This window comes from Ascaphus truei, chromosome 20 (assembly GCF_040206685.1).
Source record: "Ascaphus truei isolate aAscTru1 chromosome 20, aAscTru1.hap1, whole genome shotgun sequence".
Taxonomy (NCBI): Eukaryota; Metazoa; Chordata; class Amphibia; order Anura; family Ascaphidae; genus Ascaphus; species Ascaphus truei.
The window spans coordinates 9,201,922-9,216,705 of record NC_134502.1 but is presented as its reverse complement, the minus strand read 5'-3'; the positions used below and the strand labels follow the sequence as shown (position 1 = coordinate 9,216,705).

Sequence of the window (14,784 nt, the reverse complement as noted above, 5' to 3'; positions counted from 1 at the left end):
GCCCGGGAAAGCCCTTGTTCCCCGTTTTCAAGGTAGGATTTGTGGGTTCTTCCGAGCACTGCTGCTAGGAGCTGTACCCGCTCCGCAGTGCTAACACCTGTTCCCCATGTAGCTAGAAGTGTAGTGAGACCAGGGATGGCACGCTTGGCAGCCGCAGCTGCTTCTTCGTCCGCAACCCCTGGTGCCATGCCACCCACGACCGGGGGGTCACTAGCACTCTCCTCATGTCCTTGCAGCCCCGGAGCTGGAGGGACCTCCTGCACTCCGGGGTGAATAGCAGCCGCGACCCCAGCAGCTACGGGGTCTTGCCCATCTGGTAGGACCATGCGGTTCTCATGACGCTCCAAATCCTCCTCCAGTTGTACCTTTGACCACCCATCTGTCGGTAAACCATACCCGCACATCTCTCCACGACCTTCTCTCAGTGGTTTCTCATGGTGGCTTCGGGGTATGGGTAAAGGGACAGTGAAGTCTCTCATGCTCTTTAGAAGTGTTTGTCAGTTGCTACTTGTCTGAGGAGCTCGCAAGCAACGAGGTCCTCACTATACTACAGAATCCCACAGGAGACTATAGTATTGGTTCAATCAGTATCCCACACGCTGCCACCAGTTATTTAAAACCCTGTCACGATGGACACCAACTTTACCAACACATTTATATTTCTGGGTACTCGATTGAACAGAACAAGTTGCAAAATAAATTGTGATTTATTTCCTTAATAGACAAACACACGTCATCTGCAGAATACATTTAAAAAAACACTTCTCTGCGAAATGCTCAAAGAACTAGATTGGTCATCACTAGAGTCTAGGCGCAAAGTTCACCTTTCCTGTCTCACCCTCAAATACTTTCTGGGCAAGCTACCCAGCTACCTGAACAAGCTCCTCACCCCTACCACATGCAGCACCTATCATCTGAGATCAGACTCCAAAAGACTATTCATGGTCCCAAGGCTCAACAAAGTATCCGGACGTTCCTCCTTCTCCTTCTGTGCACCCCAAAACTGGAACAACCTACCAGAGACTCTCATATCCACCACCAGCTTAAGTTCTTTCAAATCTAACGCTGTCTCACACTTTAATCTGGTCTGTAACTGTTTCATACGCTCATAATATATATTTTCTTTAACTGTGCACGCAATGTCTTGTATATAATGTATACCTTGTTCATTTATGTAACTGTACTTGTAACCATGTATTATTTGTTTTACTCTGTGCCCAGAACATACTTGAAAACGAGAGGTAACTCTCAATGTATTACTTCCTGGTAAAATATTTTATAAATAAATAAAAATAAATAAACACTTACTGGGATAAGGGAACGAAATAAATTGTCCTTTGCCTGCAAGCGCAAGAAATGCAGTCTTGATTTAAAGGTCCCGTGGCCAGATCGCAAGTTGCCGATCTAATAACTCAGCCACCTCAAAGAATTTCGTAGAGATTCGTTAGAATTTGTTCAAGAGTCACCAGGGCTAACAAATTCCGAAGTTTGGGGCAAATCCTTAGTTACGTTGTTATTAACCCTTTCTCTCTGGGACCGGTTGCCGCTGTGCTGGAACAAAGTCTTGTCTATTCACATCATGGATCAAGAATCACGATCAACCCTGGGGATACCTTGGGAGCCGCAGTTATAGACTGGCCAAGGCTATCTCTAACATGTGGACCCAATCCTCTTGTGGGAACAATTTAACCCACCAATGGCCATGTTGCCCACAGTTCATAAGACCGGCAAAAAGGCTTTCCGGTGTGCAAAGCGCATGGGTTAGTTAGACCCCCATACCACTTAGCATACCTGGGATACACCGATACCTTGGCGCATCTGAGATTTAGCCCAGATGTGTCAATGACTTGGTATCTGTTATGATTCAGAATGCCGGCCGTGTATACATTATGGGTTTCTGGGCCTTTGTATCCCTGACACTTCGTGAGTCTGGGGGTCACCACCTCAGCGAGACCCCTTTTGAAGTGCAGGCATGGGCATGCATGGCTGTTACGCCGATGCTCGCCACAAACCGGGACCGGACCGCGGGGCTGAGGTGGGGTTATATAATCACCGACCTGAGTCCACGCAGACTGATCCGGAGTGCGCAGTTCGTAGTCGTACATCGCAGGGTCAGGATTGGAGAAGGCAGCATCGTCGTTATGGAAGCAGGAGTTCGGCAACAGGTAGTCAGGATTTCCCCGCTTCAGCTTAGGAGCGTGAGCGCGGGGGTGGCTTCTGCGCGAGGAGCGGCCTCGGCCCATGACGCCGATCTCAGCAGGAGGAGACAGCAGGCTGGCCGAAGTTCACCGCAGGGCAGCGTCGGGAAGAACCAACGCTTCAGCGCAGAAGTCCAAGGCAGGTCACTGCAAGAGGATCGCAGCAAGCCGCAGGAAAGGAAGGGTAGCCACTGCTAGGAGGGAATGCAGCAGGTACCGGTGCTGGCAACACGCTTCAGCACAGACGTCCCGGGTAGGCCACTGCAGGAGAATAGCAGCAGGCCAGTGCTGGCATCAACGCTTCAGCACAGACGTCCAGGGCAGGCCACTGCAAGGAGATAGCAGCAGGCCGCAGGAAAGGAAGGGTAGCTACTGCTAGGAGGGAATGCAGCAGTACCAGTGCTGGCATCAACGCTTCAGCACAGACGTCCAGGATAGGCCACTACAGGAGAATAGCGGCAGGCCACAGGACAGGAAGGGTAGCTACTGCTAGGAGAGAATGCAGCAGTACCAGTGCTGGCATCAACGCTTCAGCACAGACGTCCGGGGTAGGCCACTGCAAGGAGATAGCAGCAGGCCACAGGACAGGAAGGGTAGCTACTGCTAGGAGAGAATGCAGCAGTACCAGTGCTGGCATCAACGCTTCAGCACAGACGTCCGGGGTAGGCCACTGCAAGGAGATAGCAGCAGGCCAGTGCTGGCAACAACGCTTCAGCACAGACGTCCAGGACCAGGCCTCTGGATACTCAGGAACTTGGAAGGTAAGAACGCTAGGAGAGAGGCCTGGGGTGGTTTGTGGCAGAGACAGTAACATAGAGGTAGGAATAGTTTATGCTCGGCGCTGGTTCAGAGCCAACGCCTAGAATATAAAGGGCGGAGATCCAATCACAGGAGGAGGGTGTGTGAGAATTCCTCCAATGAAGTAGCACAGGGCAGAAGCTGCAATGAGAGGCAGCACCTGTGCCATAGATTGCCAGAGGAAGCCTGCAACTGCACAGGTCTGCAAGGCAAAAGTCAAAGCCAGTAGTGGATTCCTTACAGTACCCCCCCCTTCAGGTGAGACCTCCGGACGAACAAGATCCATCACAGATTTGGGGGACATGGAATTGTTCCTAAACCTCCTTAGGCGAGAGGTGGCGTTGAAAGCCCATAGTTTGTTGGGATTCCTTACAGTACCCCCACCACTGGGTGAAAAGCCTGGGTGAACAGGACCATTCATAGGTCTGGGAGACATTGAGTTGTTTCTGAAGTGTCTCCGGCGAGAATTAGGTCCACAATCCAGATGTACATTGGCGAGTGCCATGAAAGACAGCGGTGGTACTGCAGTTCTTGGTACATGGACAATGGGACCTGAGGGCTCCGGAATGGGAACATCGGAAGGACGGTAGCCAGGTGTCCGGTGCATAGTAATAGTCCAAGAGTACGGGACACAGGACACAGATTGTCGGACAAAAATGGCAGAGGGACCTTCAGAGAAGGCAATGTCTTTGGTGAAATCAGCACGGAGGAAGTTGCGAGAGTCTTTAGCTTCCAAGGAATTCCGGGTGGTGGTTAGCAAGGGAATGGGGCGGGAGGGTTCACTACACACTATTGCAGCGGTACTTTTGATACCAAGCAGGGTTGCTATCCCAAGCAATTTGCGAGAGTCTGTAGCAGTGTGTATGCAACTCATGGTACTGGCAGTTGAAGAAGGATCCGCTTCCTTTGGTTTGTGATCTTTAGAGAGAATCAAATCCGAAATTGTGGCCTTGGCGAAGGACATAATAAGCATGTCTATACCCATAGTGGACCCATAGAGAACAGGAACGGACGCTTCAGGTAAAGCGACGAGGTCCAGTAAGGGTGTCTTCGTCTTAGGGAGAGGCCAATTGCCATACAGATTGGGCACTTTGGGCACCGCACAGAGACCTGCGAGTAAGGAGTCTGTTTGAAAGGTGAGAAAACAGATTTTATCCAAAAAACAAGGCAGGCGGTTAAGCGGTGCATCAACCTTAGGGAAAAAAGTCTTGGGGTTAAAGCTGGGTGCCTCCAACACAGAGAAAGAAGACAGAGAACTAGAGCTTGGCTTCGGAGTGGAGGTCCCAGGTACCCAGGTCTCACATGATACTGTGGGAGAAGCAATGCAAATTGTTACTGTTTTAAACATAGGGTCTTTAACATCGGTAGCTCCAGGCACCTTTTTGAGAGGTAACCCTAGTTTTGGGACAGGACAGTCAATAGCAAGTACCCCAAGTATTGTGGAAGACACAGAGAAAAATAAGTCCATTTTAAAGACGGGATCTTCTGAAAAAAGGGAACGTTCCAAATGCGATACCCCTGAGTTCGTGGTAGTAGACATACAGTCAGTAGTGGATACCCCGAATACTGTGGGCGAATCAGCGTGAAACAGTATTATTACAGGAATGGGCATCCCAGACTTAAAGTCATTTTTAATCATCCCGGAGGCTGTGGCATGATCCGTGAGAGAAACTGGGGTAAACTCTCCAACAGACACAAGGGACATCTTGCTTGTTACAGAATTGGGTCCCTGAGAATCCCTAGTGAGGGCATCAGACTCCATGGGAGACTTAGTGACAGGGGTTTTGGAACTGATTAAAGGAATGGCAGGTATCACAGATTTACTAGGAGAAATACCTTGCAAAACAGAAATTTTAGTAAAGGTGATAGGCATCACAGATAGGGCAGACAGAAGTAAGCTAGGCAAGGTTGCTTCTATAACAGAAGATTTGGCAGCGGCAAAGCTTAACTCAGCGGCTGCTGGAGAACTTTTAACTACAGTGAGAAGGGACTGCAGTTTTACAAAGTCAGGGATAAAGGGAGTCTCAAACTTGAAAGGCTGATCATTCAAAAAGAAGGGCCCTAACTTTAATGGTACTGAGGGAGCAACAGCAGATACGCTGATCTCAGAAGGGGTCACTTGGAAAGGAGAATAATATGTACTGTTCGCTTTAAACCCTAGGATTTGGGAAAAGGAGAACTCAGACAGTGCAAGTGGGGCAACCACGACTGTGCTGGCCTCTGAAGTGGGTATTTGGGAAAGAGTGTCTGGGACTTCAGAAACGACAACAGATTCCACGAAAAGGGGTCTATGCTCAGAAGCAGGGGTCTCAGCTCTCTGAGTGGCAGACGTGGTGAGTGAAATACCTAGGAGTAGGGATTCTGCGAACAGGTTTAGAGAAACAAACGGCTCCAGAATACTTTTTACTGGAGCCAGTATTATTGCCGAAAGTTCAGGGGGCATAGCCCCGAGAATTTTAGCCGAGTCAGAGGACAAAAGGGGTTGATCCTCTGAGGCTAAGGAGGTGTCCCTGACTGACGAACTAAAGGGATCTACCAAGAAAGGTTCACAGGGCTGACCTGCAGGGGTTAACATAGGAAAAACCCCAAGGGTTAAATTACTCTGTACCTGAGAATCAGAGAAATAGAAGCTAGTCTCCGAGAGTGGGGTCATAGGGGGTTCTGCCTCTTGCCCTAGGAACCTATCATTAGACTGCGGAATACTAGGGTTAGCAGTAGGAACCTCACAGAGCAGACTAGCAGGGGTTAATACAGAAAAAACCTCGGAAACAGAGCTTAGAATTTTTGGTTTAGGAAAAGAGGGCAAACAGGATTCATTCTCTGGTGCTAGGGAAGACACACTGACCTGGGTACTGCAGGGATTTACAGTGGGGAACGCATAAGCCTGACTAGCAGGGGTTAAGACCGAAATAACCTCAGGGACAGAACTTAGGGAGGTTAACTCAGGATTAGGGAGCGTGGCAGCTTCTTCCTTAGCGGGCAGCGACAGAGAAATGGTTTGACCATTCTTAGGAGAGAGAGGTAACCCCACAGGTTTAGTAACAGGACTGGTAGCACAGAGAATCTGCCAAGCAGCAGCATAGCTGGCAAGGAGGGGATCCTGTTCTATTATGTGAGTGTCTAGTGTTGAGGAAAATACATGGAGTGTATCTTGAGACTGAGCCAACATGAGGAGGGCGCTCTGTTCTACTAGATGAATGTCCAGTGATGAGGCCAGGGCATAGATTGCCTCTTGGGCGTCGGCCAGTTCCATAGGGTTCACATTATCCCAGGTTAAAGGGGAATCAGGGGAGCGAATACATTCGGCTAGAGACTGTTTTAAGCTCAGGATACAGTAAGCCTTAATAAAGAGATCACAACGGCATTGTCTTTGCAAAGGGGTTAAACCTTCATAGGTAAACATTTCATCCATCAGGGGTATTACTTCACACAAATACTGGCCTTCATAGTGGGACTGATACGCAGGACGGGACATAACTTCAGTTGGAAAATTGCCATCCCCCGCCACGGCGCGGTCCGGTTTTAACGGGCCGAGCATACTGTTACGCCGATGCTCGCCACAAACCGGGACCGGACCGCGGGGCTGAGGTGGGGTTATATAATCACCGACCTGAGTCCACGCAGACTGATCCGGAGTGCGCAGTTCGTAGTCGTACATCGCAGGGTCAGGATTGGAGAAGGCAGCATCGTCGTTATGGAAGCAGGAGTTCGGCAACAGGTAGTCAGGATTTCCCCGCTTCAGCTTAGGAGCGTGAGCGCGGGGGTGGCTTCTGCGCGAGGAGCGGCCTCGGCCCATGACGCCGATCTCAGCAGGAGGAGACAGCAGGCTGGCCGAAGTTCACCGCAGGGCAGCGTCGGGAAGAACCAACGCTTCAGCGCAGAAGTCCAAGGCAGGTCACTGCAAGAGGATCGCAGCAAGCCGCAGGAAAGGAAGGGTAGCCACTGCTAGGAGGGAATGCAGCAGGTACCGGTGCTGGCAACACGCTTCAGCACAGACGTCCCGGGTAGGCCACTGCAGGAGAATAGCAGCAGGCCAGTGCTGGCATCAACGCTTCAGCACAGACGTCCAGGGCAGGCCACTGCAAGGAGATAGCAGCAGGCCGCAGGAAAGGAAGGGTAGCTACTGCTAGGAGGGAATGCAGCAGTACCAGTGCTGGCATCAACGCTTCAGCACAGACGTCCAGGATAGGCCACTACAGGAGAATAGCGGCAGGCCACAGGACAGGAAGGGTAGCTACTGCTAGGAGAGAATGCAGCAGTACCAGTGCTGGCATCAACGCTTCAGCACAGACGTCCGGGGTAGGCCACTGCAAGGAGATAGCAGCAGGCCACAGGACAGGAAGGGTAGCTACTGCTAGGAGAGAATGCAGCAGTACCAGTGCTGGCATCAACGCTTCAGCACAGACGTCCGGGGTAGGCCACTGCAAGGAGATAGCAGCAGGCCAGTGCTGGCAACAACGCTTCAGCACAGACGTCCAGGACCAGGCCTCTGGATACTCAGGAACTTGGAAGGTAAGAACGCTAGGAGAGAGGCCTGGGGTGGTTTGTGGCAGAGACAGTAACATAGAGGTAGGAATAGTTTATGCTCGGCGCTGGTTCAGAGCCAACGCCTAGAATATAAAGGGCGGAGATCCAATCACAGGAGGAGGGTGTGTGAGAATTCCTCCAATGAAGTAGCACAGGGCAGAAGCTGCAATGAGAGGCAGCACCTGTGCCATAGATTGCCAGAGGAAGCCTGCAACTGCACAGGTCTGCAAGGCAAAAGTCAAAGCCAGTAGTGGATTCCTTACAATGGCTTACAATGGCACTGGGTCACTAGTTTTTATTGATGATGTGACAAGACAGAAGCAGCCGGATGAATTCTGAAGTGTATAGGGATATATTGTCTGCTTTGATTAAGCCAAATTCAGCAAAGTTGATTGGATGGCGCTTCACTTTACAGATGGACAATGACCCAAAACATACTGCGAAAGCAACCCAGGAGTTTTTTAAGGCAAAGAAGTGGAATATTCTGCAATGGCTGAGTCAATCACCTGATCTCAACCCGAGCGAGCATGCATTTCCCTTGCTGAAGACAAAACTTAAGGCAGAAAGACCCACGAACAAACAACAACTGAGGACAGCTGCAGTAAAGGCCTGGCAAAGCATCACAAAAGAGGAAACCCAGAGTTTGGTGATGTCCATGCGTTCCAGACTTCAAGCAGTCATTGCCTGCAAAGGACTCCCAACAAAGTATTAAAAATGAACATTTTATTTATGATTGTGTTAATTTGTCCAATTACTTTTGAGCCCCTGAAATAAGGGGACTGTGTATGAAAATGGTTGCAATTCCTAAACGTTTTATACAATATTTTTGTTCAACCCCTTGAATTAAAGCTGAAAGTCTGCACTTCTATTGCATCTTGGTTGTTTCATTTCAAATCCATTGTGGTGGCGTACAGAACTACAATTATTAAAATTGTGTCAGTGACCAATTATTTCCGGACCTAACTGTGTTTGTGTGTATGTATATATATATACTGGGTATGCACCTTAACCCTGGCTGTGCTCAAAGCTGTGACCATGCAGCAAGCTTAAGCCTATAGGGAACCATGTTAAAAATGGTTTTTGAAGCAAAAAGTGGCACTGCGTGCGCATTTGCATGTCATTTCCCAGAATCCCTTGCTGCAGTGGAAGTGCTTTATGCTGGGTGATAATGGTGAAAGGTGGGGTTGCAGACCTGCCTAAGACATGCAGATGAGCATACAGTTGTATTTGCATATTTGCTTTCCTGTGGAGGGTTTTTGTCACTTTTTTCACTCACCATAACTTAACTCAGTATTATGGTATACCCTATCCCATAGCTTCTTTGCATACCCAGTTAATCAACCCCACACTGATGAGACACATTAAGGTCGAAACAGCTGTCTGTGGGTGGTTTTCTGGGTATGCACCTTAACCCTGGCTGTGCTCAAAGCTGTGACCATGCAGCAAGCTTAAGCCTATAGGGAACCATGTTAAAAATGGTTTTTGAAGCAAAAAGTGACACTGCGTGCTCATTTGCATGTCATTTCCCAGAATCCCTTGCTGGGTGATAATGGTGAAAGGTGGGGTTGCAGACCTGCCTAAGACATGCAGATGAGCATACAGTTGTATTTGCATATATATATATATAACAGAAAAATACAATAAGCGCAATCACACAGAGATTAACAAATGATATAATTACCACATATACTGGAGGGTATAGTACCTCACAATCTAACTTTCCCTGACTTAGTCTGCAGCCAAACGGTCTACCGCTCCACGGGCTGGTAACAGAAAGATTTCCCAAAAAGAATGACCTACTGTAGGTGCAAGTGGAGACAAGAAAAACAAACATAGGGTAATACGTTCTAACAATTTCACCGCCAGAGGGTAAGATATGCACTTAGTGTGTAAGATATAATCAGGCCTTGTATCCACTCTGGGATCTGGAACAATTATGAAAAATCTGGAACATCCAGCAGCATCTCATCCGCAGAAAGCGTAATCTCGTGCGTAGTATCACATGTAGGAAGAGAAGTGGGACACACACATTGTGTAACACAGTTTATTTTAAAATTAGTTAAAAAATGACAATAGGTAAAATACTCACACTTTGTGAGTTATCATAAAAACTTTTGAGAATTTAGAGCATCTCACACTCATCAAGGGTGGGTATCCGTAGATCTATAAATAGTCTTTGTTGTTTTCCTATACGATGTCCTTTTGACCACTTAGAGTGTTATGGCCAGCTGCCAGAGGTAAAGAGACACTTTTAAAGTGCACTCCAAATAGTGTCCAAAGCCTCTAAGGGCAGGATATTAGCTCCGTTGGTTTGAGACCCGTAGTAAGGGGCCGTGCGTCTCTCTAACTTCACCTAATGTGCCAGTAGTACTCACGCTACTTCAGGGGTACAGAGTATTCTTTCCCTTCTGTTAGTGTCAGTCCCGACAATCTGTGGACTTCCCCGCTCCTCTGACTGCTCTCGTCCTCCGTGGCCGTCCGGCAGCACGTGATGGCGTGATGACGTCACTCCGTCTCGCGAGATTTTCGTCCAAATCCCCCGGCTCACTGTGTGGATCTGCGTCCCAATCCTCTTTGATAAAAACATGTACCGTGGAAGTATACCGGTACAGATCACTGCCAAACAGCTGTTAACTGCTGTCTGCTACTCCCGAATGTCCTGTGTTCACTCTCAGTTGTCTCAAAACCACGCCCTACGCGTTTCTCCTTTCGGCTTCGTCAGGGGCTGATCTATGTATATATACTGTATATATTTATATATATATATATATATATATACTGTATATATATTACTATTTGTATATTACTTATTTTTTTGTACTCTAATCCACATGTTTTTCACATGCATATATTTTTGATAGCAGGGAAGAAAGGATCCCATTGACAAATAATATAACTGCTTCTCAAGGACTTCTCCTACTTCTGATAAAACAGAAAGTCAGCCTGATGTGACAGGGAGTGTCTATCTAAAGCTTTCTTCAGACGTGGTGCCTGTGCAATCACATACAGGGCCAGGGAAACTATCGGTTACTTTCTGAAGGACAGGACCTAGTGTCATAACCAACCAAACCAGGTGGCCTTGGGAGCTTAGTCTCCAATACCTTGGTTACAAAACTTCATAGTTTCACAAGGCTGAAATTAGCTTCTTATTCATGAAAAAAATATTTTCCAAGGGTTAAATGACTTTGGACCGTCTATTTCACAGTGTTCACCTGTTGCCTTCACATATTTTAATCTGGTTCTATATTTTTTTTGTACGTGTGTATAAAAAAAAGCGTCATGTTACAAACTCTTTCATTATACGTATCTCCTATAATATATAGAGGATGCGTCAATGTGACACCTAAAATTGGGCAAGGAGAAGAGCTGCATGTAAAGGTGTCACTGCTGTTGTAAAGTGTTAGGAGAAGGAAATTCCTGCATATAAACTCTAAACAATTAGGATGTCCCAGTCTAAAAAAAGGGACCTAATAGTGCCAATTCAAATAAGCAATGACGTTAGGACTCTAAGAGAAAATTGCATCCTCTAAAATGGGCAAGACCAAATCCAAAATGTAACATGAACAAAAAAGAAGCAGAGGTGAGTAAAAATAACTAAATAAATAAAAGGGTGACATCATAGTCACATCAACACACTTTAGTGGTGGGTGCTCATGGAAGAAACATATTTCATACAAAGGGACTTGATCCCAAATAAGTGTATCTGCTAAGAATTTCTAATGCCCTTTTTTAAAGTTTACCATTCCCATTATAAAATGGAAATGTATGTGATGCATTAAATTCCTGATTTTAACTTGTACAGTATATACAGTAACTCCGGTGAGAAACTCAGATCCTCAAAGTAAAATATGTGCTACTGTAAATCTGGGGCACACAGAACATTATCATGATAAAGTAGCTGAGAACATTTAAAATTTATTGGAATTGCTAATTGTTTTCTGCACTGATCCTGTAAAGAGTTTACTGTATTCCAGATTGAATGAACATTTTACCATGTGTACGGTGTCTCTTTAGGGTCTGGCACTCCAGGGGCTCAATGACATAGTGATGTCAAAAATAGCATGCTCATTTTACTGCGCTCCATAGAATCTACAGATTAGGAATGGAAGGGGGATGACTTCTTCCATTCCGTCATCAGTGATAAAGTGATCATGTGATCATGAGTGACAGATGGGCAGTGGCAATCTGGTGCTGTGACCCCTGTGACATTCAAAGGTTAAAATGCTCAAACAGATATAAATAAATTAACTTAATTATAGTGCATTTATTTCCAGCTGATCTATCTATCATCAGAAATACCCCGGAAGTAAATCTTTTTTGTTTTGTTCACCAGATTGGATAATACTGATATCTTCTATTGCACAAAGTCATCAAGAAGTAAACCGCATAAGCCGAAATACACCAAGAAAGAGAGAGAAAATCAGTGAGAATTATGGCTAATAAATCAACCTTGCAAGAAGAAGGAAATCTCACAGACTCCCACATGTATACACTCAGAGAACATACAGGGACAGAATATTCATCTACTCATATTACAAAGTGTAACAAAGGAATCACTAATGCAGGGAACATTTACAAGAACTTGTCAGTAAAGATGTATAAGTGCTGTGAATGTGCTAAAACCTTTCAAAATGAGTTCGTTTATAGAACTCACCAAAGAACACACACCTCAGAGATGCTGTATAACTGCTTTGTATGTCAGGAATGCTTTATTTGTAACTCAGATCTTGTTAAACATCAGACAATTCACAAAGAAGAGACACTGTCTTGCTCTGAATGTGGAAAACACTTCTCTTATAAATCAGCTCTTGTTAGACATCTGAGAGTACACACAGGAGAGAAGCCATTTGTATGTTCTGAATGTGAGAAATGTTTTAGCAGGAATTCATATCTTCTTATACATCAGAGAAGTCACACAGGAGAAAAACCATTTGTATGTTCTGAATGTGAGGACTGTTTTACCAATAACTCAGATCTTGCTACACATCAGAGACTTCACACAGGAGATAATCCATTTGTATGTTCTGAATGTGGGAAATGGTTTACCAATAACGCTAAACTTATTATACATCAGAGAAGTCACACAGGAGAAAAACCATTTGTATGTTCTGAATGTGAGAAATGTTTTACCAATAACTCAGATCTTGTTAGACATCAGAGAATTCACACAGGAGAAAGACCTTTTGTATGCTTTGAATGTGAGAAATGTTTTACCAATAACTCAGATCTCCTTATACATCAGAGAATTCACACAGGAGAAAAACCATTTGTATGCTCTGAATGTGAGAAATGTTTTAGCAATAACTCACGCCTTGTTTCACATCAGAAAATTCACACAGGAGAAAAATCATTTGTATGTTCTGAATGTGAAAAATGTTTTAACAATAATTCACACCTTGTTTCACATAAGAGAATTCACACAGGCGAAAAACCATTTGTATGTTCTGAATGTGGGAAATGTTATACTAATAACGATAAACTTGTTATCCATCAGAGAATTCACACAGGTGAAAAACCATTTGTATGTTCTGAATGTGCCAAAAGGTTTAACAATAACTCAGATCTTGTTAGACATCAGAGAATTCACACAGGAGAAAGGCCATTTGTATGTTTTGAATGCGAGAAATGTTTTACCAATAACTCAGATCTTCTTATACATCACAGAGTTCACACAGGAGAAAAGCCATTTATATGTTCTGAATGTGCGAAATGTTTTGCCCGGAGGTCACAATTTGTTAGGCATCAGAGAAATCACACAGAAAAGTATAAATTGTAATATGACACTATATGAAAATTATGGCTTTTGTAAAAGGTTTCGTTAAACTTAGGAAAATAAGTATTTATTGTAATTGTGTGGCATATTTACCTTTTTATTATAAATTAACTTAGAAAAATGTAAGGTAAGTGTGTAATTTGTATGACGTTTCTTCATTTTAAGAAAGTACTATAAGTTGGAAGTTCCTTATACTGTAGATCATTTTTTAATACATAGTTTATAATGTGTGTTTCTAATGTATTTCACTAAGTATGAAAATGTATATCTGACACAAACCATGCAGTACATTTGCTATTTATAGTTAAGATAATAAGCAATAAATAAAATAAACTAACATGGGCTCCATTTTGTTTAGATTCCTGAATACTGACATATTTATTATGAATACAGATCATCTTTCCTTTGCCTGTGAGCTGATTCTCAAACATTATATCTTTGTAAAGATTTGTGTGTCCTAAATACTGTCTTCTATGAAGAAATATACTGAAACTCCATCACACTTTATAGGTACCTGAAACACACAGAATTCCCCACTCAGTATTCAGATGCCCCAAATAATCCTGTCACCATATTTTCCTTAAAAAACAAAAGATGTGCAATATATTGTTAATGAGGACACCGAAATAAACAAAAGCAAAAGCTATGATATAACAACTTTAATAAACAATATTCCAATTAATTGTGACCTTGAAATGAGTTTTGAATATATGAATGTTGTCGAGGACAGAAACAATTAATTAAACAATATGATTTATTAAAGTCAAATGTTTGGTCCCCAATGGGAACTTTGGTAACACTTGTGTTTTAGAAGAGATACAAAATGTCATGTCATGTGTCTGTTGACTGCTGTTTTTATGTAAATTGTTATATAAACAGTAAGGAGAAGAATTGCTCAGCACAACATCTATATTAAATGATCCTAAGAGGAATTGTGGTTATCTTTCTGAAGTGAAATACATGGAAGGGAGGGGGTAAGGGGGAAACACTCTCACTACTGTCTAATAGTATTTATGGATACTAGGAAACAGCGTTCCTAGTGCACCATGCTCAGCTGTAGGGAGTCTCTAGGCATCCAATTAGTATACAGTATACCCTCTAAATGAGGAGAACAGGTCAACACCACTCTCTGCAAATATATATGTGAACAGTGTCTCTATTCATATCTCCTAAGATGTGGGGAAAACTGTGCTTTGTTGGTGAGAGTCAGTAACAAATCTCTGACCTCCCAGTATACAGTATATAACTTTCCCCTGGAGAGAAGACACAAAGTATATGACTCCCAAAGCGTAATGAGCTAACGTTGACAAAGGGCGACGGCCTGAAACGCGTTCGAGATTTTTAACCTATCCCATGCCATGATGTCTACCATGGAATAAAGGACTTTTATACCGGTATCTAGCTCCCTCATTGCTGCATTGCTGTGCTCCGTTTTCTTCCGTGAGGATATCCTGTTGTCTACTGTCTAATAGTAATTGGGGTGCTGGG

At 44.6% G+C, this 14,784-nt stretch overlaps 1 protein-coding gene across 1 annotated transcript in view; it reads left to right on the top strand.

Annotated features, from left to right (window-relative positions):
- LOC142471280 (uncharacterized) overlaps positions 1-14,191 on the top strand; it is a 44,393-nt gene extending 30,202 nt beyond the window's left edge. Inside the window, exon 2 of the mRNA XM_075578107.1 lies at positions 11,857-14,191. Coding sequence (XP_075434222.1) covers positions 11,956-13,299 — 1,344 coding nt within the window. The 5' untranslated portion in view covers positions 11,857-11,955 and the 3' untranslated portion in view covers positions 13,300-14,191. The remainder of the gene's footprint in view (positions 1-11,856) is intronic.
- Positions 14,192-14,784: the final 593 nt, after the last annotated feature.